This window comes from Sus scrofa, chromosome 3 (assembly GCF_000003025.6).
Source record: "Sus scrofa isolate TJ Tabasco breed Duroc chromosome 3, Sscrofa11.1, whole genome shotgun sequence".
In the NCBI taxonomy this organism is placed as follows: domain Eukaryota; kingdom Metazoa; phylum Chordata; class Mammalia; order Artiodactyla; family Suidae; genus Sus; species Sus scrofa.
In genome coordinates this window covers 10,768,200-10,784,565 of record NC_010445.4, presented here as the reverse complement: position 1 = coordinate 10,784,565, position 16,366 = coordinate 10,768,200, and the positions used below count along the sequence as shown (strand labels likewise).

The 16,366-nt window shown below is 42.8% G+C and overlaps 1 protein-coding gene across 3 annotated transcripts in view; it reads left to right on the top strand.

The window, feature by feature from the left end:
- Nucleotides 1–16,366, top strand: part of BAZ1B (bromodomain adjacent to zinc finger domain 1B) — an 82,458-nt gene that overhangs the window by 59,353 nt on the left and 6,739 nt on the right. For all 3 annotated transcript variants that reach the window (XM_021086315.1, XM_003354497.4, XM_005661976.3), the window contains 4 exons: nucleotides 1,214–1,391; nucleotides 3,814–3,996; nucleotides 13,463–13,610; nucleotides 15,008–15,155. In XM_021086315.1, the coding sequence (XP_020941974.1) occupies nucleotides 1,214–1,391; nucleotides 3,814–3,996; nucleotides 13,463–13,610; nucleotides 15,008–15,155 (657 nt within the window). The remainder of the gene's footprint in view (nucleotides 1–1,213; nucleotides 1,392–3,813; nucleotides 3,997–13,462; nucleotides 13,611–15,007; nucleotides 15,156–16,366) is intronic.

The following is a 16,366-nucleotide window of genomic DNA, read 5'->3' as shown; positions in this document are numbered from 1 at the left end:
GAAAACCAGTGGGACACGAGGAGTTGTATTCAGAGGAGAATATTAAGAATTATTATTAAGAATGAAGGAGTTCCCCCTGTGGTGCAGCAGGCTTGGATTCGATCCCCGGCCCGGGAACTTCCTCATGCCTTGGGTGTGACTGGAAAAGGAAAAAAAAAAATTGAAAAGGGAACGTAGTACCCAGCTTTGATGACTTCGAGCATTAGTTTTTTAATTTGGTATGAGAAGCCAACAGTGAAGCTTTTGGCCATCCAAGGCAGAGAGTCTTACCAGACTCTAGAGTCTCTACTGCTGTGACCTTTCGTGTGAGTGAACTTTGCAGGTCCTTGTGTGGGTTTTCAGGGCAAACTCGTGTTTTTTTCCGTGTTGTGAAGAATTCCAGGCAGATGATTTAAAGCTGTTTCAGGTTGGTAGCAATTTCTGGCAATTAATTTGGCAGGCTGGCAAATGCACTTTCCCTCCAGGGGAGCGTAACCTCATACCAGGTGTCACAAAATTTCCACAAAGTTTTAAGAAACTTGTATTAAAACAAACAGGTACAATGAGTGAGAGTTAAGTAAAGAAACACACTTCAGATAACAGCAGTTATCATATACAGAATAAAAGAAGTGTGTTTTTTAAATGAATCAAGAATAAGAGAAATTTGAGATTTTGTGTAAGAAACACGAGGCTATTAAAAAATAAGAGGGAGTTCTCATTGCGGCTCAGCGGGTTAAAGACCTGCATTGTCTCCGTGAGGATGCAGGTTTGATCCCTAGCCTCACTCAGTGAGTTTAGGATCCAGTGTTGATGCAAGCTACGGCGCAGGTCACAGATGAGGCTCGGATTCTGTGTTGTTGTGGCTGTGGTGTAGGCCTCAGCAGCAGCTCTAATTCAACCCCTAGCCTGGGAACTTCCATGTGCAGCAGGTGCAGCTGTAAGAAAAAAGAAACAACAAGAAAACGAGAAAGAGGAGCTCTTTTGAGGTGCATCAGGTTAAGGCTCCGGGGTTGTCACCGCAGTGGCTCAGGTCGCTGCTGTGGCACAGGTTTGATCCCTGACCTAGGAACTTCTATGTGCTGCAGGTACAGCCAAAAAATAAAAATAAAAAATTCACGAGATGAAAAGAATCTAAATAAGTCTTCTTTAGAAATAGAACATGTCATTGAAATAATTGAAATTTATAGAACATTTTTAAAAGTTTATTTATTCTCCCTCATCCCAACTTTTCTAGGTACCAGGACATTATTCATTCTATTCATCTGGCCCGGAAGCCAAATTTGGGTCTAAAATCCTGTGATGGCAACCAGGAGCTTTTAAACTTTCTTCGTAGTGATCTCATTGAAGTTGCAACAAGGTTGCAGAAGGGAGGACTTGGTTATGTGGAAGAAACATCAGAATTTGAAGCTCGGGTAAGAACATAAGGAATACACCTTTGAAATCTGTGGAAACTCAGTTTGGACTTGTTCCCTGATACTGTCCATGACTTCCTTAGATAACTCTGGAAATCATACATTTGGGTTTTTCTTAAAAGACACATGTAGAACCCTAAATTCTCTATGTACATATGATATTTTTCCTTTGCCATCTTTTACTGGTATCCAGAAAAACCTAAAGTTGGCTCAGAACCTTGGTTCAAAAGAGCCTTTCTGTTAAGTTGAATGAAAACTGGTCCTGGAGTCTTAGTCATATAACATTGTTTAACATACTTATTCCCATGTGATGCCTGGCTTTAGGGAATGAAACATTTGTGTATCCTGCTTTTGTCCTTTGCCTAAACCTAATCAGCTCAGTGGAGTTAATAATGCTTGTGATGGGCAACACTCGGCTGTTAAATGGGTACATTTCAAGGCCCATACGTAGTCCTGTCCTTTACTGCTCAGAAGGACACGTAAATGGTATAGGTGTAATAGTTCAAGAGCCCCCGTGCCCCCCATGAGATGCGTTTAGGTATCAAAGCTGGAGAAGAGATTAGAGACCACTGTCCATCAGTTATTACTATAAATATTTTTTGGTTGCTTTTAAATAGTAAAGCCCACATAACTCAAAACATACTAATATTTGTGAGTCTTAAAATTGTTCATATGTACTATAGCAGTGTGTTAATAGTTGTGTGGTATTTATTTATTTATCTTTTTAGGGCTGCACCTGTAGCATATGGAGGTTCCCAGGCTAGGGGTCAAATCAGATCTCTAGCTGCCGGCCTACGCCACAGCCATAGCAACTCAGTATCTGGGCCACGTCTTCGACCTACACCACAGCTGACGGCAACGCCAGATCCTTAACCTACTGAGCGAGGCCAGGGATTGAACCTGCATTCTCATGGATACTAGTCAAATTTGTTTCCACTGAACCACGACGGGAACTCCAGTTGTGTGGTTTTTATGAGCAGTTGTGCCCCTCCCCCTTCTGTCATTTCTTTTAGTTCTTGTTTTGTTTTTTTGCTTTTTTCAGGCCAAACCCATGGCATATGGAGGTTCCCAGGCTAGGGGTTGAATTGGAGCTTCACCTGCCGGCCTACACCACAGCCACAGCAATGCCAGATCCAAGTTATGTTGCGACGTACACTACAGCTCACAGCACTGCCGATCCTTAACCCAGTGAGTGAGGCCAGGGATCAAACCTACATCCTCATGGATCCTAGTTGGATTTGTTAACCACTGAGCCACAAAGGGAACTCCTCACTTCTTTTAGTTGTTATGTCACTTGGGGTTCATAATAATCCATGGATTCAATATGATAAATCCTTGCTTTTTTTTTTTTTTGGCCCCACCTGAGGCATGCAGAAGTTTCTAGGCTATAGCAGTGACAACACTGGTTCCATAAACACTAGACATGATGTCTTTTACTGTCAGACCTTTTTCTTTCTTTCTTTTTGCTATTAGGATTAGAAAATTATATATATATATATATATATATATATATATATAACTTTTTTCATTAGTCTGGTTATAAATTCTTGGTACATTTCCTGGGAAAAAAGGATTTAAATATCTTTATTGTTCTCAGTAGTTTTTTTTAAGGAATTATTCAACTGAGAGGATTTTGCCAGTTTCAAATACTACAATTACTTTTTTTGTATATTTAGCAAAAAATATTTATCAGTTGCCTACTTTTTACCAAACCCTGGCCCACACCTTTCTAACACTGGATTATCATCATTCCTTTGTATTTATAAAATGGTATTTTTCAGTTGGCATATGTTGTGTGACTGAGAAAGCAGTTTCAGTCTTTAAGAGCATGATCTGGATCAGAGTGACTTCGCCTCTATTTCCTCATCCATAAAATAAATGTGAGGCTTAGATGAGATCAGGTAGGTAAAATGTATTACCTGGCATATAGTTTGTAGGCCAGTAGGTTGGTAAATTTTTACTTTTCTTCTCAGTTTTTCTTTATATTGAGACTGTCATTTGTGCCTAGAAGACATTCATTGAGTTGAATGAATAAATCTCTTTAACTTCCTTAAGGACGAATTTATTTTTCAGCATCCCATGGATTCCTTCATCAGGGAAATCCAGGTAGTCGGCTGCTTTAAATGCATAAACAAACCATCCACTGAGCTGAGGAACCCAGTTAATGTTACCGAGCCAGTTTGGGTCTGTTGGGTCTAGATTGATTTGAATTTAATTGAGGGATAGTCTGCTTTCATTCTCTTGGCCTTTCACTCAGGCTGTTTTTCTTTTTCTTTTTTCTTTTGGCTGCATCCACGGCATCTGGAAGTTCCTAGGCCAGCGATTGAATCCAAGCTGTAGTTGCAGAAATACCAGGATCTTTAACCCACTGTGCCACAGTGGGAACTCCCACTCAGTCTGGTTTTTAAATCATTTTCTATAGGTGATCTCACTGGAGAAATTGAAGGATTTTGGTGAGTGTGTGATTGCCCTTCAAGCCAGTGTCATAAAGAAATTTCTCCAGGGCTTCATGGCTCCCAAGCAGAAGAGAAGAAAACTCCAAAGCGAAGATTCAGCAAAGACTGAAGAGGTGGATGAAGAGAAAAAAATGGCAGAGGAGGCAAAGGTATTTAGCTAAGATGTAGTTTTATGACTGTATAAAAGTGTGTGATCTGGTTTTAAAGAAGTCTTAACCCTGTGCTTTTTAGCTACATAAACAGTACTTCCTGAGCCAGTGTTTCATTTTTACCACTTTCTTCAAATGTTACAATTTTCAAACTGGGCTGTGGAGCACATCCCTGCCTGTAGAGCTAGATAATGGATCAGAGCTCTGCGCCTCCCCCTTTCCCAGAACTGATTCCTTTTTTTTAAAGGCAGTGGTTTTTGAATTTTAAAAAAATTAAAGTGTACATAATGAACAATTTAGCCATTTTTACATGTGTACTTCTCTGTCTTTAAGTACATACACATTATTCTCCACCTGTTACCACCATCCATCTCCGGAATTTTTTCATCTTCCCAAACTGGAACTATGCCCATAAACACTAAACTACCCATTTCCCCCTTCCCCCAGTCCTGCAACCATCATTTTCTTTCTGTGTCTGTGAATTTGACTATGCTAGGTTCCTCATGCAAGTGGACCCGTATAACATTTGTTCTTTTGTGACTGGTTTATTTAACTTAGCATAATGTCTACAAAGTTACCTGCATTGTAGCATGTGCCATAATTTCCTCCTTCTTCTTCTTCTTTCTTTTTCTTTTTAAGACTGAGTCGTACTCTGTTGTGTGTATTTACCACATTTTGTTCACTGCTCAGTTGGGTCACTTCTACCTTATGGGTGTTGTGAATAATGTCGCTGTGGGCCTTGAGAACTTGTTTGGAAGTTTCAGCAGGGGAACACATCTGGTTGTTGTGGCCTTCCTCTCTCTGGGAACATTGTCCTCTTTGAGCTTGCAGCTTGAGCAAGGATGGGGAATGCATATGGTGAGGGAGGAAGAGGACACCCATTAGCCAGCCAGGCGAGCTCTCAACTCTGGCAGTCAGTGGGACGACAGATGCCATAATCAAATTACCCCCATATCCAGTAATGCTGCTGTCACCATGAATGAACAAATAATCTGTTCTAGTCTCTAAATTCTTTGGGTGTGTACCCAGGAGTAGAATGGCGGCATCCCATAGTAATTCTATTTAATTTTTGAGGAACTGCCATGTTTTTCATAGCAGCAGTACCATTTTGCATTTCCTCCAGCCACGCACAAGGGTTTTACTTTCTCCACACCCTTGTCGGCACTTGTGATTACCTATCTCTTTTATGAGTGTGAGTGGTTTGATATACATTTCCCTAAGGATTAGTGATGCTGAACATCCTTTCGTGTGCTTGTTGACTACTTATCTATCTTAGGAAAATGTCTATTTGAGTCCTCTGGCTTTTTTTTTTTTTTTTTTTTTGGGGGGGGGGGAGTTCCTTTTGTGGCTGAGTGGGTTAAGAACTTGACAGGCCGGCAGCTGCAGCTCCAATTCAGCCACTAGCCAGGGACCTTCCATACGCTGCAGATGTGACCCTAAAAAGGAAAAAAATGTTTTTGGGGGAGTGGTGTCGGGAGATACGTGGGTTCCTTCCTTATATATATTCTGAATATTAATCATTTATCAAGTATATGTTTCACAAATGTGTTCTCTCATTTTGTGACCTGCTTTTTTTGCTCTGTTGATAGTGTCTTTTTTTTTTTTTTTTCCGTTTCCTTTTTTGGCTGTTCCGAGGCATATGGAGTTCCTAGTCAGGGATCAAATCCGAGCCAGTCGTGACCTATGCTGCAGCTGCGGCAATGGCATATCCTTTAACCAGCTGCACTGGGCTGGGGGTTAAACCTGCATCTTGGTGCTGCAAAGAAGCTGCTGATGGTATTGCACCATAGTGGGAACTCCTGATGGTGTTGGTTAAGTTTGCCGGAGGAGGAATGTGCAAGGCCACGTTGGTAAAGCAAGAGAGATTTGTTAAAGCATCAGCCAATGATGGGCTGAGCTCAGGATGGCTCCAGCCTCAACTATGAGGAGATGCTAGGCTTATAAATGATCTGTGGCTGGAGTTTATGGGGGAACTTTTGGCAGGAATAGTGACGGAGGGGAGGGGAAGGTCAAGGGAGGGGTAGGAGGCTTGAATCCCATGACAGAGGGCAGTTGATCCTTGTAGTTCATCTGTGCAGACTGTTGTTTCTTGCTGCCTAACTTGAGCATCCACATTGGGGAAAGGGGCTAAATCTTGTGCTGGGCCATACCCACGTCCGCTGCAGGTCCAAGGTGAACAGCCACATTGAGGGGGTGGGGGTGGGGCACCTATCTCCATCCTCCTGGGAACGTATCAGTGTCTTTTGATACACAGAAGTTCTAAAATTTGATGAAGTTCAAGTTAACTTTTTTCTTTTGTTGTCTCCGTCTTTGGTGTCATATTCAAGAAATCACTGACAAAAAAAAAAAAAAAAAAAGAATAGGAGTTCCTGTCGTGGTGCAGTGGTTAATGAATCTGACTAGGAACCATGAGGTTGCGGGTTCGATCCCCGCCCTTGCTCAGTGGGTTAACGATCCTGCGTTGCCGTAAGCTGTAGTGTAGGTTGCAGACGCGGCTCTGATCTTGCGTTGCTGTGACTCTGGTGTAGGCCGGCAGCTACAGCTCCGCTTTGACCCCTAGCCTGGGAACCTCCATGTGCTGCGGAAGCGGCCCAAGAAATGGCAAAAAGACAAAAAAGGAAAAAAAAAAAAAAAAAGAAATCGCTGACAAATCCAATGTCATGAAACTTTCCTCCTTTCTTTTCTTCAACAAGTTTTAGAGTTTTAGCTCTTAGATTTAGATCTTTGATCCATTTAGAGTTAATTTTGGTATATAGTATAAGGTTAAGGGGCCAATTCATTTGTTTGTATATGTATATCCACTTTTCTAATTTTTAAAATTTTAAAAGCTCATCGTAAGTCAAATGCGAGAGGGAGATAAAATATGAAACAATCCCCGTCTTAGTACCCCCCCCAAAGATAACACTCTTTAATAATTGATGTGTTTTTATATGTGTGTGTGTGTATATATATATATACACACACACACACACAAAGATAGTTTTGTTGGATTTTTACAGAATGGAACAATATCATTTGGAGTTTGGTTTTTTTTTTTCTTTTTTTTCCTTTTTATAGCCACATGTATGGCATATGGAAGTTCCCAGGCTAGGGGTTGAATCAGAGCTGCAGCTGCCGGCCTACACTATAACCGTGGCAACAGTGGATCCAAGCCACATCTGTGACCTGTGCTGTAGCTTGCAGCAAAACCAGCTCCTTAACCCACTGAGTGTAGCCGGGGATCAAACTCGCATCCTCATGAATACTAGTTGGGTTTTTAACCCGCTGAGCCACAGTGGGAACTCCCTGCAGTCAGTTCTTAACCCACTGTGCCACAGTGGGAGCTCCTAGCAGCTCCATTTTTTTTTTTCCTTCCTGTTTTGTGTATTAGATTTCTTAAGATTACTTGTGAAGAAAATAATTCAAAAACAGTACATTAAGGGAGAGGTCCCAGACATTATCCAGTGGAATACTTTCTCTTGTTTTTGACTTCTTTCTCTTCTTTCCTCCTCTTTTTTTTTTTTTTTTTTTTTTGGGCTGTACTCATGGCATATAGATGCTCCCAGGCCGAGGATTGAATCTGTACCATAGCAGTGACTTGAGCCACAGTAGTGACAACACTGGATCCTTAACCCACTGCACCACCGGGAACTCCCTCTTCTTTCCTTTCATTCACAAACATCTGTTAAAGGCTTGCCTATGCCAGTCATTTTGTACAGTCTGGGGGTTTTGGTGATAAGTAGAAGGACCTCAGTTTGAGTGTGAGAGATGGTTGTAGTAGTGTGACAGGTGCGAAAGAGCAGTACTTGGCCCACCTGTGGAGGATACCTAGGGCCACTTCAGATCATGGAAGGGGTGCCTGCTCTTTGTTAGGCTGAGCTGAAATTGGCCTTCTCATTACTGACAGCTAGTCCTTGTTTGGCCCTTTGAGTTTACAGAGTGATTTTCCCCTCTAAAGCTCAGAAAGGAGTATATAATTGGCATGTTCCCCTTAAGTTTCTTCCTGGGGCCAAAGGTGATATGTGATACAAGAAAGATGATTTTAGGTGAGAGGTGAGCAGGAATTCAGAGTCACTTAGATGAAGTTTCATCTATTAATTCATGGCACAGACTTGCATATTTTACACGCATCATTATCTTACTGGACTGCAGCATCCAGGTAACCTTCCAGATGATCTAAGACAAGGTCTCCTTTGCTTCAGTTTCCTTTTATTAGGCATGATTTTCAGCCGTGCTAAGTACTGCTTGGGTTTTGTTTTTAACCCAGTTCTACACAGAAGAACCTCTTTGATGTGATCGTTCCTGGCCATTTCTTTTCTTTCTTTCTTTCTTTCTTTTTTTTTTTTTTTTTTGCTTTTTAGGGCCTCACCCATGGAATATGGAGGTTCCCAGGCTAGGGCTTGAATCGGAGCTACAGCTCCCAGCCTACACCACAGCCATAGCAATACAGGATCCAAGCTGCATCTGTGACCTACACCTCAGCCCGTGGCAACACCGGATCCTTAACCCACTGAGTGAGGCCAGGGATCAAACCCGCATCTTCATGGATACTAACTAGTCAGATTCGTTTCTGTTGTGCCATAATGGGAACTTTCCTCTCGGCATTTCTTTACCAGTAACATTTTCTTCTCATTGGGAACTAGTAGTTGTAGAATTCTCAAGTTCTTTTTTAGTATTCAACCCCATAGTGAAGTGTACCCTCTTTTTAGCTTGTCCTATGAAACCATTCTTAGCTTGACTGGGGAGGAAAATATGAGCATTTTGCAGGTTTAACCTTTGGGCCCAGACATCGGACACAAATGGAAAACATGGAAGAGTTTCTTGGAAAATCAATTAGGTTGCCTCCTAAGTAGTTCAGCAATGTTCCCCATTAAAGTGGCATTATGCCCTGCAGTTCCTCAGCGCAGGTCAGCCTTGCCACCACGCTGAAATTTTCCACTGTCCTTTGCTTTTCCACTTAGCAGGGGCCAGCATTTTTTTTCACTGGCACTAGGTTGTTGCATGAGCTAATATCAGTCTCTAATCCGTGCTTTAGTTTTCTTATTTATAAAAGTAGATCATCTCAAATCCCTTGCTGTGATAGCCAGTTATTTCAGATATTTAACGTTTATTTCATTTTCTTACATTAAGTGGGAAAGATGTTATATAATTTGGCCAAATCCTGGGTTCTTTCAGGCTATTTACTTTGGATGCATTTGTCCTAACAACCTGATTATCTGTTTTTCCATTTTAAACATTCTTTTACGGAAGAATATGATCTGAAGCCTCTTTATAGTCTTGCCAAGATATGCTGTCCCTTTTTACTGTTAGGTAAAGGGATTAATGGTGATTTTGTTACATACACTTCTGACTGGGGCCCCACTTTATTTAAATATGCTAAAGGATTTCAATTTTTCATCAGAATAGTGTGTTTAGCTTCCCAGCAGTACTGCAAGATAGAGTGCTTGATGCCATGTGTTGAATGTTGAAACTTTATGTTGCTGCTGTGTATCTGTTTTCAGAAACAGTCTTGAATGTGGTGGTGTTTTTGTTTTTGTTTCTTTTAGGGCTGCACCCACGGCATATGGAGGTTCCCAAGCTAGGGGTTGAATCAGAGCTGTAGCCGCTGGTCTACACCACAGCCAGAGCAACGTCAGATCTGAGCCGTATTTGCAACCTACACCACAGGTCATTGCCATGCTGGATCCTTACCACAGTGAGGTCAGGGTTTGAACCCACCTCTTCATGGATACCAGTCAGCTTCATTTCCCCTGAGCCACAATGGGAACTTTTTTTTTTTTTTTTTTTTTTAATGTTCTGGAATGTTTGAAATTCTGTGCAGTGGGAGTAAACTAGGATGTTTTTTAAAATCTTGAATTCCTTTTTTTTTTTTGCCCTCAGAATTAGAGGCTGGTTGGAGACTAGACTAGTCCAGATGGATAACTCAGTGGATAGAACAGGATGCTAATGTACAAGGCCAAGAGGATAGGATTTTGGGGATCTGGAGACCTGAAGGAAATCTGGCCCTAAATTGCTATGAGATCTTGGGCAGGTTTTTCACGAGAAATAAATGAACATTACACAAACATTTCATAGCAGTATTATTCAGAAGAGTCAAAAAATTGGAAAAACCCAGATGTCTACCAAAATGAATGGATTAAAAAAAAGGATATTACTCAGCAATTTGTAATTGAGTGAAGCACTCTTCTTACATGCTGGGGTGTAGATGAAGCTAGAAAACATTATGCTCAGTAAAAGAAGCCAGCCACAAGCCACATGTTATATCAACAGTCAGAACAGGCAAACTATAAACTAGAAGTAGATTGTGGTTGCCTACGGCTGGGCAGCAATTGGTGGGTTAGGGTAGGGAATGGGGAATGCCAGGATTTCTTCTTTGGGTGATGAAAATGTTCTAAAATTAAGATTATGTTGATTGTTGTACAACTCTGCACATACATGAAAGAGTATTGACTTACATGTTTTACAAGGGGAATTTGTTAATATATAAATTATATCACAGTCTATTTTTAAAATGCAGTTAAGGGTCTTCCCATTGTGGCACAGCAGGAACGAATCTGACTAGTATCTATGAAGATGCAGGTTTGATCCCTGGCCTCACTCAGTGGGTTAAGGATCCTGTGTGGTGTAGGCCTGCAGCTGCAGCTATGAATCAGCCCTTAGCCTGGGAACTTCCATATGCCATGGGTGTGGCCCTAAAAAGCAAAATAAAAAACAAAATAAAATTCAGTTAAATAAGTTTATTTCCAAAATCTCTTCTAGTTTTTTTGTTTGTTGTAATGAAGCCACATGTACTGGGAGCTCAGATTTTATAATTTACAGGAATTAAGTAAAACGTAGTACTATATACTGACGACTTTTTAAAATACTTGTACGCATCTAACAAACAATCCACTAGAGGACAGCAAAGCCCATTTTAGCCATTCCCTGGCTGTTGTAACATCTTTCAGGAACCGAATCTGAAATTCTTAAATTCATATTCCACTGCATGGAGAGGTCTGAGTTGTCATTACAGTTAGAGAATCAGTGGTCCCGTGTCAGCTCTCTGTTACATCAGGGGAGAAGACCAGCACAGCGGCTATGCTGGTGGCCCTCACCACCTGCCGAGGAGCTCTCTCGAGGGCAGGAAGGAAATTGTGCTCTATTTTGAAGGCAGAGGTCGAGATACCTGCTGCACTGCAGGTTGGAATAAGGAAGGAGTCAGTTTCCTCAGAACTTTAGCAACCTCTTAACTTTTTGGTGTGTTGATGCTGCTTATCCTAGTTATTCATAAATTTATATACACGAGGCTTTTGGTGCTTCTCTATTTCTATAGGAAAGAGGAAGGACAGTCTCTGTGTCCCTCCTTCACTCTCAAGCCACAGCTGCCGAAGGAGCTCAGCTGTCTTTGTCCCTTGGCAGCTCTATTTTAAAGCCTATAGCCTTCCCAGAATAACAAGCCTTTCCTATAGGAGGAAGGCTGTTACTTAAAATTGAACTTGTAGAGTTCCCACCATGGTTAAGAATCCGACTTCAGGAGTTCCCGTCGTGGCGCAGTGGTTAACGAATCCGACTAGGAACCATGAGGTTGCGGGTTCGGTCCCTGTGCTTGCTCAGTGGGTTAACGATCCGGCGTTGCCGTGAGCTGTGGTGTAGGTTGCAGACGCGGCTCGGATCCTGCGTTGCTGTGGCTCTGGCGTAGGCGGGAGACTACAGCTCCGATTCAACCCCTAGCCTGGGAACCTCCATATGCCACGGGAGCGGCCCAAGAAATAGCAAAAAGACAAAAAAAAAAAAAAAAAAAAGAATCCGACTTCAGTGCCTTGGGTCATTACAGAGGTGCCAGTTTGATCTGAGGTTAAAGGATCTAACATTGCTGCAGCCATGGCTTGGATTCAGTCCCTGGCCCAGGAACTTCCATATGCTGTGGGTTCAGCCATAAAATTAAACATAGATAAATAAATAAGTTGACCTTTTGCCTAGGATAGGCCAGTGAAACCCAGTGGTGTTGGTGTGCTAGCTAGAGCCAGCCAAGCTATAAAAGTAGCCAGCATTGTTTATTTCATTTCAGTCACAGCAGAGTTAAGCAGTATGACCTCCCCAAGGTAGATGATAGTAAGGTAACCTGGCCGCTCAGCTGTACGTCATCCAGCTTCGTTGTATTCTCAGACTATCTCAGAGTGATGCCCTCTCTCGTGGCATTTAAGTGGATTCTCTAATTGTTTAGGCTTTTTTAGTGCTTTGAAGACACCCCCCAATCATCTTTTGACTAATAGTAACGCAAATCATTTATCCTAAAAGAGCATTTTTGTTCTTCCTAGATTTTTTTTTTTTTTTTTTGGCTATTTATGGCCACACCCGTGACATATGGAAGTTCCCAGGCTAGGAGTAGATGGGAGCTGCAGCTACAGCTCCTGGTCTACACCACAGCCACAGCAACTCAGGATCTGAGCCTCATCTGCAACCTACACTGCAGCTCACGGCAACGCCGGATCCTTAACCCACTGAGCGAGGCCAGGGATCAAACCCGCATCCTCATGGATACTGGTTGGGTTTGTTACCGCTGAGCCACGACGGGAATTCCATTAGAATGTCTGTTTTATAGAGAGTTGAAAATTCCTGATTATGTTTGTCTCCATCCTGTTTTGCTTTGCTAATTCTAAATTAATTTGCATTTTCTGATGATGGGAGGAGGCCATGTGGGTTATGCTGAGAATAATGGTCCAGCATGAAATCAGGCCAACCCCTGGGACTTAGAAGTAGGTGATAAAGCCAAGAATGTTTTGTATCACTATTTAATACTTGTAAGAATTGTAGAACGCTTTAGGGATACTCTTTACTGTTTCTAGGCCCTGTAATCTGAGATAGTGATACTTATTATTTTAGAAACTGATCATTTTGATCTGAGTTTGCTGGCTACATGACATTGTTGCATACCCATGTGACTTACACAGTACCAGTGTTCCTGCTTTTATTCATTCGTTTGTGGCCTATGGAGGTTCTCAGGTGGGTCGAATTGGAGCTGCAGCTGCCGACCTACACCACAGCCACAGCAATGCAGGATCCAATCCATGTCTGCGACCTACACCACAGCTTGAGGCAATACCAGATCCTTAACCCACTGAATGAGGCCTGGGATCAAACCTGAATCCTCATAGATACTAGTCCAGTTTGTTACTGCCTAGCCACGATGGGAACTCTTGTTCCTGCTTTTAAATGACACTGAATCTTTACTTGAATTTCATTAGAAGGGACCTTGTCTCTAGTCATTTCCCCCTTGAGTTCTTTGTGTGACCTTTAGCAAATTTTTTCCACCCTTTGGAGCTTCATTTCCTTTGTGTGATAAAAAAGATAGACGAGGGGAGCTCCAGTAAGTAAATGCTTCTCTCATGTCTTTTCCTAGTCCTAGTCCTTTCTCGGTGTATATTCTGTCAGTATTATGTGAAAAATCCCCATTTCATGTCTTTGAAATCATTGTAAGTAATGCTGGCCTGGTTTGGTCTCTGTTTAGGTCGCATCTGCTCTGGAAAAATGGAAGACAGCAATCCGTGAGGCTCAGACCTTTTCCAGAATGCATGTTCTACTTGGGATGCTTGATGCCTGTATCAAATGGGATATGTCAGCAGAAAATGCTCGATGCAAAGTTTGTCGAAAGAAAGGTATAAACCACAGTTTCTCTTCTGAGTATATTAAGCACTAGGACTTCCATTTCCAAAATCTTTTCTCCTCTTAGGAATTCTGTATACACAACTTTTAAATGTATTCTGACAGATTTTATCTTCTGAAGGTCTGTAAAAAACTAGCCTTTAGGAGTTCCTGTTGTGGCTCAGCAGTAACGAACCCACGTGGAGATGTGGGATTGATCCCTGGCCTTGCTAAGTGGGTTAAGGATCCGACGTTGCTGGCTGTGGCTGTGGTGCAGGCTGGCAGCTGCAGCTCTTATTCGACCCCTAGCCTGGGAACCCCCATATGACTCGTGACTCGGGTTTTAAAAGCAAAAAATAAAAGTAAAAAATCACATGCCAGCAAATCAAAGCAGATCCTTTGTGCCTCAGTTTTGAGTATAAAATAAGAGCAGTTGATCTTGTCAGTCCTTAAATATTCTATGGGGAACAAGAACTAGTTAACCTAAAAATTTGAATCTCTTATTATCTCTGAAATTTTAGCATCCACGAAGTAAGCTAGGTGTTACCAGTAGAGGGCAGTATTTGAACATGGTGAAGAATGCCTGGGTTTAGACCTTCCAGCATGGAGTCCTACAGAGCAAAGCGTTCGGGACTGTTTAATACTGAGAGCTTTTAGAGCCCCGTTATGCGTAAAAAGAACTGGATGGCTAACCCCCTCCCAGCCATGGACTTCTTAGTGGCTAAAGCTATTTTGTGACTTAGGTTAGTTAGGATTCACTTTCCAAGGATGAGGAGACTTATGCTCTAAAAACTGCTGTAGAGTGAAAGTTGGAGAGAGGATAATGGTCATTTAAATTGGTTTGTTGTAGACGTTTCCTCGTGGCTCAGTGGGTTGGGGTCTGGTGTTGTTATTGCTGTGGCTCTGGTTACAGTGGTGGCATAGGTTTGATCCCCGGCCTGGGAACTTTGACATGCCACGGGTGTGGCCAAAAAAATAATTGGTTTGGTGTATTTTCAAATGTAGGGAGACTGAGTGGTTTAAGAGAACATGTCACACATGAGTTGGGAAGCATTTATGTGATCAGCAGGAGGAGGAAGGGCAGAAAATGTGACTGGGGGAGATTGATTTCTTAGTGGGAGCAAAGCAGCAACGTCTTGACGTTTTTGGTACCTCCTAGTGAATGGTAGCTGTCTTCTTCCAGCCCTGGATAGATCCAGAAGAGACGTTAGAAGACCCGAACCCTGAATTATCTATAGACTAGTTAACGCTACATTTCTTTTCACAAGATGGCTGCATTTTTACAAACGGGGTGCCACTGTACCCGAATGTTTTGTCCTTCCCAGGGTGTTAACTAAGGCTGAACAGCTTTTACAGCTCCCCGATGGCTGCCATGCTCCTGACAGCGCAGTGGAAATTTATGTCTTTGCAGGTGAGGACGACAAGCTGATCTTGTGTGACGAGTGTAACAAAGCCTTCCACCTGTTCTGTCTGAGGCCGGCTCTCTATGCGGTACCAGATGGTGAGTGGCAGTGCCCAGCCTGCCAGCCTGCTACTGCCAGGCGCAACTCCCGTGGCAGGTAAGACGTTCTTATTTTACAAACAAATTAGTAAATATGGTACTCGAGCTTCAGTTACTCAGACTGAATGCTGCCGAGAAGCTTCAAGTTCGTCTTTGGTGCATAGCGCTCCCTCATTGAAGATACTGCAGTGGGAGCTCAGAGGGCTCTGATGAATGTCCCCATTTCTGGTTTTCATTACTAGTCATGTTTTATATCCTCTTGGTCATATCTTCTGAAATAACAATATATCTCCGTCTTCTGCTTCTTCCACTTTGTCCACTTTCTTCATCTGTGATGACGTCTTTAGCTACCCACTCCTGAAGTCCCCAAACTGTTACCGTCCTTGCCTGTACCTGCTGTTTGCACGTCAGTGTCGTCTTGGACATCTTCCTCTCCCTCGTCCATTTGCCAGATGTCGTCACTGCAGTGTCGACATGGCCTGTGCGTCAGTGTCTTGCTGTTCATTCCCTGTGGTACCTGCTGTCATCAGGCCCTCTTAAACCTCTCGTCTGAGCTCCTTCAGTGCCTTCTCAACTCCCTTGTCTCGTATCTTCCCCCCTCTTATCCGTCCAGGTTTTGGGGTGATACCAGAATGGTTTACGTAACACAAACATCTGCCTGTGTCACTCTTCTGTTCCAGAACTTCAGTCTTCCTGTTGCCTTTCGAATAAGTCCGAGCTCCCCAGCCTACCTTCGAGACTCTTACTCTACAGTACTAGCGTGTGTCTTTATGTGCCCCAGTGCCCACGTTTGTGTGCGTGGTACAGACTCTTGTCTGTGTGTCCCTGGCCACTCGTGCCTTCCTTCCAGCTGCGAGTATTCTCTGTTCCCAGGACTCGCACCTGGGGAGTGCAGCCCACGGCCTGCCGATCTGAGAGTCACTGCTCTTCTGAAACATCCTTACACCCTTGGGATTCGTTCTCCTGTGTGTTCCAGCTCAGCTTTGGATCTGAGCTGGTGTTTTGATGCGTCTTGCCTTTATGGTCAGTTTCGTGCCGGCTCTCTTCCTGTGAGGCTGACAGTGCCCTGAGAGTAGAGGTGGTGGTTTATTCTTCACCCTGATCCCGTAAGGCCAAACACAGGGCCTTGTAAAGAGGAGACACCTAATATTTGCCGAAGTTAATACCCTTGTTGTCCACGTTGAAATTCGAGGTGATGAAAAGAGCAGTTTAGAGGCACTCTAGTTTGGTGCGTCTTTGAAAGGGCAGAGCTGTTTGATCGGGACCCTA